This window comes from Belonocnema kinseyi, chromosome 7 (genome assembly GCF_010883055.1).
Source record: "Belonocnema kinseyi isolate 2016_QV_RU_SX_M_011 chromosome 7, B_treatae_v1, whole genome shotgun sequence".
Classification (NCBI taxonomy): domain Eukaryota; kingdom Metazoa; phylum Arthropoda; class Insecta; order Hymenoptera; family Cynipidae; genus Belonocnema; species Belonocnema kinseyi.
The window spans coordinates 22,778,456-22,793,892 of NC_046663.1; the positions used below are offsets into that span (position 1 = coordinate 22,778,456).

Genomic DNA, 15,437 nt, shown 5'->3' on the forward strand with positions numbered 1-15,437 from the left:
AGCAAAATAGTTAAATTTTCAACCAAAGAAATTGATATTCGACAAAAAAATGAATTCTCAACAAAAAGAGCAATAATTAAAATTTCTATCAATGAAGAACAAAATCCCAACTAAAATGTTGAATTTTTAAGCAAAAATACACATTTCTTGCAAAACAAGTGAGTTTTCAACCAGAAAATATCTATTTTTAACAAAAAAAAAGATGAATTTTCAACCCATAAAAGACGATTTTTCAACCAAATAGTATAATTTTTAACTGAAGAAGATAAATTTTCAATCAAAAACGGAATAGTGAAATTTTCAGTTATAGCAAATTGATTTGTAACTAAAAAGCGAATTTTGAAAAAAAAATTGACATTTTCATTTTAAGAAATTGATTTCTAACTAAAATAATGAATCTTTAACAAAAAATTAATTGTTAACCAAATCATTTTAAACCCTAAAGATGATGTTTTCACACAAAAAAAGGTTTAACAAAACAAATGAATTACAAACTAAAAAGATCAATTTCCAACAAAAAATAAAACAATTAATTTTGAGTTGAAAAAATAAATTTTTACGAAGAAAAAATTCAGCAAAATAGTTCGATTCGCAACCAAAGAAATTAATCTTCGACAAAAAAAAAATTCCAAGAAAAAAAATCCCAACTAAAATGTTGAATTTTCAAGCAAAAATACCAATTTCTTGCAAAACAATTGAGTTCCCAACGTTTTTCAACCAAGTAGATAAATTTTCAGGCAAAAATGGAATAGTGACATTTTCAGTTGAAAAAAATTAACTAAAACAAAGAGTTTGAAAAAAAATATTGACATTGTCATTTTCAGAAATTGATTTTCAACTAAAATAATGAATCTTTAAATAAAAATTAATTGTTAATAAAATCATTTTTAACCCTAAAGATTATATTTTTACAACAAAAATTTCCAACAACACAAATGAAGTAAAAATTAAAAAGATCAATTTTCAAAAAAGAAATAAATTATATAAATAAATTTTCGACAAAAAAAACCTTTGTTGTCAAAAGAAAAAACAAGTTTCCAATCAAATAACTCATTTTTCAACCAAATGATCAAATTTTTAATTAAAATTCTCAATCTTTCACTAAAAAATTACTTTTTAACCAAAAAGTTTAATTTGTAACCAAGTAACTTTATTGCCAACCTAAATCATGAATTTTCAACAAAACAATAAATATTTAACTGTAATACTTAAATTTTGTAAACGAGAAGAATAACTTGCAAAGAAAAATATATTTTTTACCAAAAAGATTGATTTAAAAAAAAGTGAACTTTTAACAAAATAGTTCAATTTTCAATTAAAAAAGACCAATTTTCATCCAAATTGTTGAATTTTCAACAAGAAAAGATGAATTTTCTGTAAAAAATGGACATCCAAATTTTCAGCTAATGGAATTGATTTTCAATGAAACTGGTGAATTTTCGACTAAAATTATGAATCTTCAACTGGAATAATTGAAATTTAAACCAAAAATATGAATTTTCAACCGAAAATTGAATATTTAGCTTTTTAGTCAAAAAATCAATGTTCAACGAAAGAGATAGATTTTTATCTAAAATTATGAAATATTGAACTGAAACTAAGAGTTATATTTTCAGTTTGAAAACAGAAATAAATCAATTTCAACCAAAAACGAAACAAATTTTTAACAAAATAGTTAAATTTTCGACAAAAAAAACTTTTTCGTTCAAAGAAAAAACAAGTTTTCAATGAAGTAGCTAATATTTCAACTAAAGGACTGAATTTTTAATTAAAATAACGAATCATTGACTAAAAAAATTAATTTTTAACAAAAAAGTTGGATTTGTAAAAAAGTAAATTTATTTCCAACCAAAAAGATAAATTTTCAAATAAAATGATAAATATTTAAATGTAATAATTCAATTTTGTAAACAAGAAGATTAACTTGCAAAGAAAATTTTTTACAAAAAAAAAATTATTTTGAAAAAAATATGTGAATTTTCCACGAAATATGAAAATTTTCAATTAAAAGAGACAAATTTTCATCCAAATTGTTGAATTTTAAACAAGAAAAGATGAATTTTCAACAAAAAATGTACATTCAAATTTTCAGTTGAAGGAATTGATTTTCAATTGAACTGATGAATTTTCAACTTAAATTATTAATCTTCCACTGGAATAGTTGAATTTTATACTCAAAAGATGAATTTTCAACCAAAAAAGAAAAAAGTTTTCAACCAAATAGTTGAATTTTCTACAAAAAGAATCCTTTTTTTTTAAAGAAAAAACAAGTTTTCAAACAAATAGCTCATATTTCAACCAAAGGAACGAATTTTTAATTAAAATTATTTATCTTTAACTAAAGAAATTAATTTTTACCATAAAAGTTGAATTTGTAACCAAGTAATTTTATTTCCCGCCTAAAAAATAGATTTTCCACTAAAATGATAAATATTTAATTTCAATACTGGAATTTTGTAAATAAAAAGATTACCTTGCAAAAAAAAATAATTTTTACCAACAAAAATTGATTTTTAACAAAATATGTGGATTTTCAACGAAACAGTTCAATTTTCAATTTAAAAAGATCAATTTTCATTAAAAATGTTAACTTTTGAACAAGAAAAAATGAATTAATAACCAAAAATGGACATTCCAATTTTTAGTTGAAGGAACTGATTTTCAATTGAACTGATAAATTTTCAACTAAAATTATGAATCTTTAACTGGAATAATTCAATTTTATAACGAAAAAATGAATTTTCAACCTAAAAAGAAAAAAATTTTCTACAAAATAGTCAAATTTTCGACAAAAAAAAACCTTTTCGCCCAAAGAAAAACAATTTTTTATGCAATAAGCTCATATTTCAACCAAAGAAATTAATTTTTAAATAAAATTATAAATATTTAACTAAAATATTTAATTTTAACCAACAAAGTTTAATTTGTAACCAAGTAAATTTATTTCCAACCAAAAAATGAATTTTCAACTGAAATGATAAATATTTAACTTCAATACTTGAATTTTCTAACAAGAAGTTTAACTTGCAAAGAAAATAATAATTTTTTACCGAAAAAATTTATTTTTAACCAAATATGTGGATTTTAAACGAAACAGTTAAATTTTAATTTTAAAAAGACAAACTTTCAAACAAATTGTTGAATTTTGAACAAGAAAATGTGAATTTTCAACAAAAATTGATATTCAAAGTTTCAGTTGAAGGAATTGATTTTCAATTAAACTGTTGAATTTTTATCTAAAATGATGAATTTTCAACAGGAATAATTGAAATTTAAACCGAAAATATGAATTTTCAACCAAAAATTGAATATTTAAATTTTTAGTCAAAAAATGAATGTTCCACCAAAGAGATAAATTTGTATCTAAAATTATGAAATATTCAGCTGGAAAAAAGTGACATTTTCATTTTGAAAAAAAATATAATAATTTTCAACCAAAAAAGAAAAAAACTTTTTACAAAATAGTTAAATTTTCGCAAAAAAAAAACCTTTTCGTTCAAAGAAAAAACAAGTTTTTAATGAAATAGCTCATATTTTAACCAAAGTAAGGAATTTTTAAATGACATTATAAATCTACAACTAGAAAAATTAAATTTTAACACAAAAGTTTAATTTGTAAGTAAGTAATTTTATTTCCTACCTAAAAGATGAATTTTCTACTAAAATGATAAATATTTCACTGTAATACTTGAGTTTGTAAACAAGAAGATTGCATAAAAATGATAATTTTTGACAAAAAAATTTATTTTTTACAAGATATGTGGATTTTTAACGATAAATAAAAATTTTCAATTAAAAAAGACAAATTTTCATCCAAATTGTTGAATTTTGAACAAGAAAAGTTCAATTTTCAACAAAAATGGACATTGAAATTTTCAGTTGAAGGAATTGATAATTGATAATTGAAGGAATTGATAATCTGAAAATTCTGCGACTGAAAATAAAGCATAAAACATTTTCCTAAATTGACCAAAATTATTAAAATAATTAAAACTTTAATTGTACTGTGATCAGAAGTGAATTCTCAGTTTTTAAATTAAATTTCCGGCTATTTCCTATTTTTTCCAGACCAATCAAATCATTAAAATACTTAAAACTTCGTTGATGTTTTCTTAATCTATTAAAAATTCCTTGGAATACCTTAAAATGACATAAATAATTTAAAATCTTTGGAAATCCCTTGTAATTTTCGAAAGATTAAAAAAATTCCTTACACTCTTTTAAAATACTCTATAATCTTTCAAACCCTTAAAACCTGTTAAATGTGTCTTCAAAATTGTAAAATCTTTATTCCTTACAATCTTTAAAATTCGAAACAAAATTTTAATTCTTCAGAATCTTTCTAAAAAAATTTTATCTTTGGGACTACCTTTAAATATTCGAAAATCTCTTCAAATTTTGGAAATACCTTAATTATTGTGAGTAAATTCTGTTTGAAATTGCATTAAAATATTATAAAATCTTTTGAAATTATAAAATCTAATTATTAAAAAATATTTAACTGGAATACTTGAAATTTTTAATCAAGAAGAAAAATTTGTAAACAAGGAGATTAACTTCCAAAGAAAAACATAATTTTCTACAAAAGATCGATTTTTTTTAATACGTGAATATTAAACGAAACAGTTGAATTTTCAGTTAGAGAAATTAATTTGTAACCAAACTGATAAATTTCCAACTAAAATGATAAATCCTCAACTAGAATCATTAAATTTGAAATTAAAAAAAAAATAGTTTCAAACTTAAACAATGAATCTCCAAATGAAATAGTTAAACTTTCAACGAACTCGACGAATTTTGAAATAAAAAAAGCTCATTTTTAAACCAAAAATTGAATTATTACATTTTCAGTAAAAAAAAAGAATGTTTAACCAAACAATTGAATTTTTTACTAAAATTATGGAATATTCAGCTGGAATAGTGTTTCCATTTTAAGTTTAAAAAATTATTTTATACAAAAAAACAAACAAATTTTCAATAAAATAGCTCAATTTCTTTTTTTTTTAACTGAAAATTGAACCGTTCCACTTTAAGTGGGAAATTTACATTTCTATTTCAAAATTTAACAAGTTGGATGTATATTTGTCTTTTTCAATTGAAAACTAATTTATTTAGTTCAACATTCACGTATTTTGTTTTAAAAAACCGACTTTTTTGTTAGAAAATCGACGTTTTTAAATCTAAAACCTACTTGTTTTGGTAGAAAATTATCTTCTTACTGTTCGGTAATTGAAGTATTCTAGTTAAATATTCATCATTTTGAATAAAAATTCATTTTTTATGCTATAAATAAATTTGCTTGGTTGAAAAATAAACTCTTTTAAACAAAATTATTTTTTTTATTGAAGATTCATCATTTATATTAGAAATTCATTTCTTTGCTTAAAAAATGAGCTATTTTATTGAAAATTTGTTTCTTTTTTTTGTAGAAAATAAATTTTTATTATTGAAAATGAAAATACTATTTCAGTTGAATATTCTATAATTTTAGTAAAAAAATTCAATTGTTTGGTTAAAAGTTCTTTTTGTTTGTTTGTTTTTTTTTTTTTGACTGAAAATGTGATTATTCAATTTTTTGTTGAAAAATTATTTTTTTTATTACAAAATTCGTCGAAGGTTTAAATATTTCATTTCAAGATTCATTGTTTTAGTTTAAAACTAATTTTTTTATTTAAAATTTAATTATTCTAGTTTAAGATTCATCATTTTAGTTCAAAATTGAAGTGTTTGGTTGAAAAATCAATGCATTTTTTGAAAAATCTTTTTTGTAGAATAGTAATACTTGGTTTCAATTTTCGACAGTTTGGCTAAAAAATTACCTCATTTAATTGAAAATTCAACTGTTTCGTTTAAAATTCAAGTATTTAAAAAAAAATCTTTTTTTTTTGTAGAATATGAGGTTTTTCTTTGAAAGTTAATCTTTTCAAATGTCTTAGCTTAACCCGATAAAATTTAAAAAAAAAGCAATTACGTAATTGATGAATGGCCCTTAAGGCGGCTGAAAAGAGAACAGAATTAAAATTGACGTACTTCTGAAAAACTTTGAAGATGCTTTAAAAGTCCAGCATCACCAGCCAGACTCCATTCTCTTCTTTTCAATCTCATTTCTTCTGTACACCAAGGATGATCCCATGATTTATCAGGGCCATCGGAACCAGTCGATCCATCCTAAAATATTTATAAATTCCGCGATTTTTAATTTTCAACATAAAAAGCTGAATTTTCAATCAAGAAAAATGATTTTTCACTCAGGGAAGAAATGTTTGTTAACAACATTTTTAATTTTCTAGACAAATAGGACAATTTTTTTGCTAAAAAATAGAATTTACCACCTGAAAATATGAATTTTCAAGAAAAAAGTTTAATTTAAAACAGAAAATATGAAATCTCTACAAAAAATGTTGAATTTTCAACCCAAAAAGAACTTTTCACCGAAATAGAATTTTTATCGAAATAATTGAATTTTTAACGAAATATAATACAATTTTTTACCCAAAAGTGAACTTTTAAAAAAGGATTTTAACTCTTAGCCAAGAAAAATTCTTTTTTAGTCAAGAAAGAAACAAAGATATTTGTTTGTTTACAAAAAAGTCAAATTTTCAATAAAAAATTAATCTCTAACCAAAAATCTTAATTTTTTGACAAAATATTTGAATTCTTACCAAAATAATTAAATTTTTTTACGAAATATAATATATTTTTTTAACAAATACCAAATTTTCAACAAAAGTTTCAACCAACCAAAATAATGTTTTCCAGTTAAAAAGACCAATATTTAATTTTTTAAAAGTCTACATTCGAATCTGAAAATACGAAATATAAAAAAAAAGTTAATTTTCAACCAAATGTATAAAAATTTTTAATAAAACAGAATTTTCTAGAAAATAATTAAATTTTCGACAAAACAAAATATAACTTTTAACAAGCAAATTATCTTTTAAAACAGTATTTTAACTCTTTGTCAAGAAGCTATATTTTTTAACCAAAAAAACATTAAGCTCCTACAAAAAGAGATAAATTTCTAAAATAAAAAGATGAATTTTTTACAAAAAGATAATGGAATTTTCATCCACGAAAAATGATTTTTCAGTCCAGAAAGATATAAAGGTAAATTTCTTTTACTAAAAAGTCAAATTTTCAATAAAAAAATTAATTTCCAACAAAAAATCTTTATTTTTTAACAAAAGTTTCAACAAACCAAAATGATTTTTTTCAGTTAAAAAGAACAATTTTTTATTTTAAAAAAGTGTACTTTTCAAACTGAAAATATAGGATATAAAAAAAGTTAATATTAAAAAAAATAGTTTTAAAAATTTACCAAAACGGAATTTTCTAGAAAAGAATTAAAATTTGAACAAAACATAATATAACTTTTAACAAGAAAATTAACTTTTAAAAAAGTATTTTAACTCTTAGCGAAGAAGTTGTATTTTTTAACCCAAAAAGATTAAACTTCTACAAAAGGAGATAAATTTTCAAACTAAATAGATGAATTTTCTACAAAAAAATTCAATTTTATACAAAAAAAAATGATTTTGCAGTCAAGAAAGAAATAAAGACACATTTTTTTTAATGTCAAATTTTCAAAAAAAAAGTTAATTTCCAACCAAAAATATTTATTTTTGAACAAAATAGTTGAATTCTGACCAAAATAAACTTTTACCGAAACATAATACAATCTTTTACCAAAATATGAGTTTTGAAGAAAAAATTTAATTTTCAAACAAATAGTTACTTTTTCCTAAAATAGATTTTTCAACCCAAGACAAATTTTCAACAAAAAATTTTAATTTTCAACCCAGAAATATAATTTTTCAGCCGAGAAAGAAATTTTAAAAACTAAATTTTTGAATTTTCAACCCCCAAAAAACAAAATTGCTTACAAAAAAGTAGAATTTTCAACCTAAAAATAGAAATTTTCAAGAAAAACGAATTTCCATCTAAGTATTTAAACCATTAGCCAGAAAGTTCCGTTTTTGACAACAGAAAATAACTTTGCTACCAAAGAAGACAAATTTTCGAAGAAAAAATATAAATTTTCAACAAAAATTAGAATTTGCGACCAAGAAAAATGATTTTTCAGCCAGGAAAAATATTTTCTTAACCAAATTTTTTTATTTTATAGACAGAAAGAATAATTTTTTACAAGAAAGTTAAAATTTCAACAACAAAAAAATGAATTTTGAACCAAAAAGTTTAATTTCAACCTAAAAATATATTCTTTCAACAGAAAATTTAATTTTCTATCAAAATAGGATTCTCAACTAGAAAGGTTGACTTTTAAAAAAAATTTTGCAATTTTCAACAAAATAATTAAATTTTTAACAAAATATAATACAATTAAAAATAAAATTTAACTAAGTATTTCGGCTCTTAGCCAAGAAGTTGCGTTCTTTATCAACTTTACCAAAAGAGATAAATATTCAAACCAAAAAGAGAAATTTTTAACAAAAATTTCAATTTTCTTAAAAATATGAATTTTCGAGAAAAAATTGAATTTTTAACCTAAAAATATGAAATTTCAAGAAAAAAAGTTCATTTTCAACCAAATAGTTTAAATCGTTACCAAAATAGAATTTGCAAACTAAAAAAATCAATTTTCAACAAGAAAGATGGATTTTCAACAAAAAAGTTGAATTTTCAAAACAAAAAAAGTTTGAATGTTCGACCATGAAAAATGATTTTTCAGTCAAAAAAGAAATTTTGTTAATCAAATTTTTTTAAGCTTCAAGCCAAAAAAGCCATTTTTTTACAAAAAAAAGTTTAATTTAAAATTCGAAAATATAAATTTCCAAGAAAAAAGTTTTCTACCAAAACAGAATTTTCAAGCCAAAAAGAACAATTTTCAACCAAAATATTACTTTTAACAATCTTTTTTAATTCTCAACAAACTATTTAGAATTAACCGAAAAATATAATACATTTCTTTAACAGAAGATTAATTTTTAGCACTGTAGTTTAAATTACTGCCAAGAAGTCGAATTTTTAAACCAAAATGATTAATTTTCTACAAAAAACTTGAATTTTAAATCAAGAAAAAAACTAAAGTCAAGAAAGTAACTTTTTTGTAATATTTTTTTAATTTTCAAGCCAAATATGTCAATTTTTGAGCAAAAAATTGAATTTACCTCCCAAAAAAATATATTTTTAAGTAAAAAAATCCATTTCAACCCAAAAATATGAATTTTCAAGAAAAAAGTTAATTTACAACTAAATAAATGAAGTTTTTACCGAAATGGAATTTTCATACCAAAGAGACAAATTTTCAACAAAAAAGTATGCCCAACCAATATAAATGACTTTTCAGTCAATTAGGAAATCTCGTTAATCAAATTTTTCTAAGTTTCAATTTAAAAAGACCATTTAAAAAAAAGTTGAATTATCAATTCAAAAATAGAAATTAAAAAAAAAAAAATTGTCTACCACAGCATAATTTTTAAGCCAAAAGGGCAAATTTTCAAACAAAATATTACGTTTTAACAAGCTTTTTGGATTCTGAAAAAATTAATTAAATTTTCAACAAAATATAATACAATTTTTTACCAAAAAATTATTTTTAACACTGCAGTCGAATTTTCAAACGAAAAAGATGAATTTTCCACAAAAAAGTTTAATTTTCAACCCAGAGAAAAAAAACTAAGAAAGTCAAGAAACTTTTTTTATTAAATTTTTGAATTTTGAAGCCAAACACGCAATTTTTGAACAAATAATTTAATTTACAACACCAAAAATATAAATTTTCAACTAAAAAATCAATTTCAACCCAAAAACATTTTAAAAAGTTACTTTTTAATCAAATAGTTTAATTTTATACCAAAATTGAATTTTCAACCCAAACAAACGAATATTCAACAAAATAATAAAAAATTTTAACAAAACAAATGAAAATTAATCATCAATAAAAAATGTAATTGTAGTTTTCAACCAAAGAAAGTCGGATTTCTTTATTGTATACGATTAATTATAAAGTTTGCATTTAAGTGGAAAACAAGAAAAAAGAGAAGAAAAACTGTGAAGGCTGCAAAAAAATAAAAAGTAATTTTGCTCATTTATACACTCAAGAATAATAGTGTAAATAAACAATTTCATTTTCAATAACTTAGAAATTTTAGGTTAGAAACTTGGCTATTTTTCTTATAGAAAATGAAGCTAACTTTCCACTGGACACTGTTAAATTCAGTCTAGGAAATATTTTAAGCTCTGTAAATTGCTTCTTATCCCCTTGTTATCCAGAAAAGGCACAAGGTGAATGAAGAAAATGATAATATTGTTTACGTTCACAAATAACCTCAAAAGATAATAAAAGACTTACCATATTTACATCCGTGATTAAACACAAGCACTTCTCCTGTCGGGACTTTCTTCGGCGACATAAAAGAATCAAATAATATATTTAACGAAGGTTAGTGAAAATTCACTGGAGTATTAAACACCCACAAGAACTGTCACGGTCCATCCTCCAAAAGTCATCAGATCACCATGGAAGGCTGACCAGACTGGGTTTTAAATCGCAATCGCTAAACCAAAACTCTCGATGACAGGAGCGTACTATTCAAGCGACAGTTCAAAAATAATCTGTGTCGACAGGGGTCAAAATTTTATTTATTTAAATTTCTTTTCATTATCTAGGTTCGGAAAGAAATCTATGTTTTCAAAATTCAAACATAACCTAAAACTGTTAAAGTTCTGAATCGTCTTTCAAAATCTAATTTTATAAAAATATAGCAATTACCCAGGAAAGGCACACAAATGTTTTTCAGTTGTTAAAATGAGATTGTAAATCTTCTTGAAACTAAATTTTTATTTTAAAATACGAGTTTTTGGCGTAAAATGCTAGTGTAGACTAAAACTATTAAAAAAATATATACGAGACTTTAAAATATATTTTTTTTCTTCTTTTAAAACCCTATTTCCTGTGAACACGTTAATGTAATCTGAAATAGTTAACAAATTCTGCGGTTTGTTCAACTATAATGATTTTTGTATATAATGCAAACATAACCTAAAAAAGTTAAAAATTGTGAATCTTCTTTAAAGTCTGATGTTTTTTGTTTTTAAATGGTTAAAAGGTTTTTAATATTCAAATTATAATGAACTCTGTTTTGAAATACCATTTTTTTCTATAACCGTAACATAACCTCAAGTTGTTAAAATTTGTGAATATTTATTAAAATTTTTTAAATTATTGACCCAGACAAATTTGGACGAAAAATACTAAAATAGTTAGAAATTGTTAAAAGATTCTAAATCTGGTTCAAACTATACAATAATTTTTATTTCAATAAAATGCTAGCATTCTAAAAAATAGTTCAGGAAACTTTACAATACTAATTTTTTGTGCATAATGCAAACACGACCTAAAATTGTTGAAAGTTATGAATGGTACTTAAAAATTCCATTTTGCATAAATAAAAATACCAATTTCTGACGAAAAACACGAAAATAATGAAAAGAATGGTCAAAATAAGATTCTAAATATTGTTCAAACTATAATGACTTTTCTTTAAATGAAATACTAATTTTTTGTGTATGCTTTAAATATAACCTAGAATTGTTAAAAGTTATGAATCGCCTTTAAAAGTCTAACTTTATGAATAAAAATACAAACTTCTCACAAAAAATACAAAAGTAATAGAAAATTGTAAGGGCCGATTCCACCAACTGTGATTAAATTTTAATCATTGATTAATTTAGTTTAATCGGCAGATTTCGTTCCACCAACTTTTAAAACATGATTAAAGGCGTCTAATCTTCGATTAACTTAAGCGGTCATTTTTGTCTGATTAGCAAGTTAATCAGCGATTAACGGGAGTCAACATAACCTCCAAGTTGAAGTTCAAGTAGAGTGTGAATTATTGATCGAATTTATAACGATATCTTGTATTCATACGGTTGGCTAACCAGAGGTTAAAAATTCACGGTGGAAGGCGCCACGAGTTAATCGTGATTAAAACGATGATTATGAAATTTTTTAATCAGCGTTTTAATTACGATTAACTTGTGGCGCGTTCCACCAGAGATGACTGGTTCCACCATGAATTTTTAACCTCTGATTAGCTAACCGTATGCTCTGTTTGCAATATGTCTAGCTTCTGTGTGTTTCTGTTGTAATGGTGATTCTGATTGGCTGATTTCGAACTTGTATTCGCGCGAAAAATATACCTCGACGAATATATTTATCTTTGTATAATATTATCTTTGCATAATGCAAAGATAACCTAAAATTGTTAAAAGTGATGAATCGTCTTAGAAAATCACTTACATTTCATACATTTTTGAGTATCTAGACCTGAAGAAAATGGACCTGTGACGTCATCCGTTACCAGCTGGAAAGTTTTTCTGCGGCTTTCACACTGGGGTGATCAGTCTTTCTGCGACAGCCGTCCCAAGTCGAGTGGGATCACCTGTACCCCAGTGTGTCAAGTAAGGTTGAGTTGGTGAAATCGAAGTGAATTTTTTTTCTTCCATATATTGACATCGGAGTGAATAAAAAACTAAGTATGTTATGTTAGACAATGTCTAATTTTTTAACGGTATATAACATTTTTTTAAATTCAGATGCCGTATTATTTGCGGCCAGAATATTACTTCCGATTGGTCACTGAACCGATTTACAGCACTAGCTATTCAGTTACTTGTGACAATGGGTATACGACTTCATAGTTGCGCCGAGAACACGGCCAAATACAAAGGTTTGCCATACGCAGGACTTTAACCTCGTCTCCTACGCTCAAAAAAACAAGAAGTTAAGTCAAATTGTCCTCGTTGTTTCCGCTTTCATGCGTACCCAGGAAGCAACGGATGAGAAGCTGAATATTGTTAGGCATTATAACACAACAAAAGGAGGAACGGACAGTCTCGACCAGTTTTGTCATTCCTGTACTGTGGCTGTGAAGACCTGCAGGTGGCCGGCAATGTATTTTTGCGGTATGTTGGATCAGGCAATTGTCAACGCGAGAATTTTGCTCAAATGCAATCTGAAAAATGACGGAAACGATGCCAAGGTCATGGCGATCGACTGCCTGGAAAATTTATATATATATATATATATCCGTCTCGTAACATCGTACTTGGAACAGAGGTATGCGGTGGGCACGCTCCGAAGGACTGTTAGACTTGGCATCGCAGGAATTAAAAAATATATATATTCAGGCTGAAAGAGCTTTAGTACGCATCAATCTACCTTCTGCAATGTGTTGCGTACTTTGTAAAAGAAAAGAAGATCGAAAAGGCCGAAAAAGTTGCTCAGCCTGTCACCGTCCCATTTGCAAGGAGCACAGTTATGTACCTTGCGACGATTGTACCGACAGTTGAAAGATGAATTGGTTTCATAATCCATGTGGTTACGTTTTTTATGTCATTTTTAACATATTGAATCGATTTTATAACCATACTCTTTTAAATATTGGTTTGAAACAAGAAATATTACTCATTATTCTGGTACTAATACAATACTCATTTTTTAGCGAAATTCCTCCATCCATTTCTAAGAATAAATACCTTTTTTCAGGGATCACCAAGGAAACCTTTTTTTTCTTGTACAAATATATCTTAAGCGAACTCAGATGAAGTTTTAGCCATTTTTTAAACAAAACAAAAAAAGTTACGGTTTTTTTGTAAAACTTGTCATTTTTTCGATTTTTTCGGACAATTCAATTTTTTTACTACAGTTAATTTTACTTTTTGTCCATATCATCTATATAATTTCAAGAAGCGTACTCTTAAGAACCTATAAAAAAATTGACAACTTAAAATAATCAACAACTTATTTTTTATAACAATTTTTGTCGCTGGGGAACAAAGCACCCCAATGTGTCAAGTATGTCACATAAGCGAAGTGTCAAATAAGGGTTAAATAAAATACTCATTTTTCTGCATGATCTGAACATAACCTACAACTGTTAAAAGTTATGAATCGTCTTCGATAATCTAATTTTATAAATAAAAATACATATTTCCGACAAAAAAATAAAAAATAATATAAAATTGTTAAAAGATTCTAAATTTTGTTCAAACTATAGTAATTTTTATTTTATAATATACATATTGTTGTAAACTGTTATTGTTACCTAAAATGATTTCAAAAATTATGAACCTTTAGAATCTATTTTTTTTTTCTTGATTAAAAACCGATTTTTTCTGTGAAAAATGTTAATACGGCCTGAAACCTGTGATCCCAGATTTGAAACGAGATACACTCCAATACTATCACAGGTCTATGTCCATGTGAATATAGTAGGAGACGGTGTACATGACTGGGTTGCGCGCACAACTATTTTATATGTCTCTCTGCTTTGAAATAAAATCAGCCCCATGCATTGCCCTCACTTTTCTGTTTTCTTACGATCCGGAGGGGAATTTTCTGTCAAACTAATCTAATAGATGGCGCCACCAACAGTAGGTCTGTCTTTTTCATTGAATTGCATTAAGAAATAGCAAAAATAATTCAAAACTTGATGCTGTTTGCAAATAAACAAAAAATATATAAATGAAAAAATAAGAGTAACTATTACTAATTATTTAAACAAAGAAAAAGTCATAAAAATATGTAGTTTAATACGAATAAAATTTAATTTTAAAATACATTTTGAAAGCAGTTCGAACTTCATATACTACAACTTGAGTTGCAAAGTAAAGAATCTTTGTACCTTTAAAATCTTAACAATTTCAAGTTTAAAGAAAAAATATTTTTAAACAGTAATATTAATTTGAACTAAAATGTTTTGATTGCATAATTTGGTAAAAAGTCATTGACAAGACTGATAAATGAGAAAATGGATATAATATTATTTAATATAATGTATATATTTAATTAAACTGAACCGAACGTCATATATACATTTTGCAGTTCAATAATTTATTTATTGCTTAACCTTGAAAGATTTTTTCTCGCTGCATACAACCCCTAATAATTTTATTAAAAAATGTAAAGGAGATTTTGAATTAAATTGTTAATTAAATTATTGCAAACCTAATTTCTAAAATAAATAGACTATAAGCTATTAAACTCTATAAACAAACGTACTGTACTCAAGACGCACAATTGGAGGAAATGCACTTTTGTTAGTCGAAAATTTTCAGAGCCTTCAATTTTTTGCGATTTTTAATTTTTTGTTTTAAATTAAAGATTATTAAATTCTATAGATCTTGACTTTACGAAATCTTGTCTCCTCTGTTTTTTTATTATTAATTTTTCCACTCAAAGCATGGATAAACTAAATTTTTTTATATAACAATTTTTTACGCTTTAATAACAGACACATACACGGTCGAGGCAGGGAGGTGAATAAAATCAAGATGTGTTGCCCTCATAACACCTAATAAAGAATACCCATCCATCACTACCGAGGAGGTGAAAAAAGTATTAACAGGGATGAAGAACTATTCCGCACCGGGACCAGATTGTATCAAAACCTTCTGGTGGAAGAAGTTTTCTT

At 24.7% G+C, this 15,437-nt stretch overlaps 1 protein-coding gene across 1 annotated transcript in view; it reads right to left on the reverse strand.

The window, feature by feature from the left end:
• The window catches only part of LOC117177332 (WASH complex subunit 2C), a 126,442-nt gene extending 115,966 nt beyond the window's left edge, over positions 1-10,476 (reverse strand). The window contains exons 1-2 of the mRNA XM_033367957.1: positions 10,313-10,476; positions 6,031-6,168 (exon numbers count right to left, since the gene is read on the reverse strand). Of these exons, the coding sequence (XP_033223848.1) occupies positions 6,031-6,168; positions 10,313-10,315 (141 nt within the window). The 5' untranslated portion in view covers positions 10,316-10,476. The remainder of the gene's footprint in view (positions 1-6,030; positions 6,169-10,312) is intronic.
• Between the last annotated feature and the right edge of the window lie 4,961 nt (positions 10,477-15,437).